General features: G+C 45.1%; 1 protein-coding gene across 1 annotated transcript; it reads left to right on the top strand.

The window, feature by feature from the left end:
- Window positions 1-25: 25 nt before the first annotated feature.
- On the top strand, window positions 26-930 carry LOC112453751 (kinesin-like protein KIF11). The gene has a single exon (XM_025014664.1). The coding sequence runs from the start codon at window positions 26-28 to the stop codon at window positions 899-901; it is 876 nt and encodes a 291-aa protein (XP_024870432.1). The 3' UTR covers window positions 902-930.
- Window positions 931-1,364: the final 434 nt, after the last annotated feature.

Here is a 1,364-nt window from a genome sequence, read left to right as displayed (position 1 = left end):
ATAATATTATTATTCCTACGAGTAAATGGTAAACATAAAGTATATAATAAACTTCCTGGAGATATACAACGAGGAGCTGATTGACCTCCTGATGGACGGAAACGACACGCCGCCTAAGATAAAGCTGTACGAGAACGTGACGAAGAAAGGCTCGGTCATTATCCACGGCCTGGAGGAGGTGACTGTCAGGGGCAAGGCCGAGATCTTCAGAATTCTCGAGAAGGGCTCGGAGAGACGACAGACCGCGGCGACGATGCTCAACTCAAACTCGAGCCGTTCGCACACGGTGTTCTCGATCACAATACACACGAAGGAGAACACCAGCGGCGGCGAGGCGCTGCTGAAGACGGCAAAATTGAACCTGGTGGACCTGGCCGGCAGCGAGCACATCGGCAGGTCCGGGGCGGTCGAGAAAAGGGCGCGGGAGGCCAAGAGGATCAATCAGTCCCTGCTGACCTTGGGCAGGGTGATAACCGCCCTCGTAGAGAAGGCACCCCACGTGCTGTACCGCGAGTCGAAGCTCACCAGGCTGCTGCAGGAGTCATTAGGTAGCCGAACGAAAACGTCGATAATCGCGACCGTTTCGTCCGCGAGCGGTAATCTCGAGGAGACGCTGTCGACGTTGGATTACGCCTACCGGGCGAAGAACATCACCAATCGTCCTGAGATCAATCAGATCTGCAAGCGAGCGCTGCTGAAGGAATACACCAAGGAGATCGAGAGGCTCAAGAAAGATCTGGTGGCAACGCGTGAGAGGAACGGCGTCTACGTATCGTTTAATGACTACGACGCCATGCAGACGTTGATCGATTGTCAGAGGAAAGAAGTGGAGGAGAAGAAAAATTATTGTAAAGTACTGGAAGACGTCATACAAAATAAAGAGGTATGCTTTCGGCGATAGGGTGACTTTCCCCGCAATCTTGGCGGAAGTCTCACAGCCGTACATTTCCAAATTATACAAACACGTTTTACGTCGTATAAACTGTGATTCTTTAAATGTCGATTTAGCATTAAATAACGTACGGAAATCATTGTAATTTAAAAATAAATAGTTCTTATAAATTACGCACCAAGAACCGCGTTGTCACTCTCATAGCCAAATCACTATATTAATTTTTTATTATCAAGAGTCTTAAAAAATTTTAGCATTAAATAAATTATTATTACAGTATAGAACAATGCTATATGCAATAACATGTCTCCTGCGGAAATATTCTCAACAGAAAACTATGCACTAGATTAGATGTAATGTTACCTACTAAATAAAATAAGACTGTTAAAAGCTTTCGGTTGATTGACTACATTTTTCTCGCTTTCGAACAACGAAAAATGTTAAATTTAATAACTTCTGACTAAGTTAATTC

Source organism: Temnothorax curvispinosus, unplaced genomic scaffold (assembly GCF_003070985.1).
Source record: "Temnothorax curvispinosus isolate PA1 unplaced genomic scaffold, ASM307098v1 QBEX01004670.1, whole genome shotgun sequence".
In the NCBI taxonomy this organism is placed as follows: domain Eukaryota; kingdom Metazoa; phylum Arthropoda; class Insecta; order Hymenoptera; family Formicidae; genus Temnothorax; species Temnothorax curvispinosus.
This window is presented reverse-complemented; position numbering and strand designations above follow the sequence as displayed.

Bases quoted from the DNA above. Each gene is read 5' to 3' on its own strand.
- LOC112453751 (XM_025014664.1), top strand. From the start codon at position 26: ATGGTAAACATAAAGTATATAATAAACTTCCTGGAGATATACAACGAG.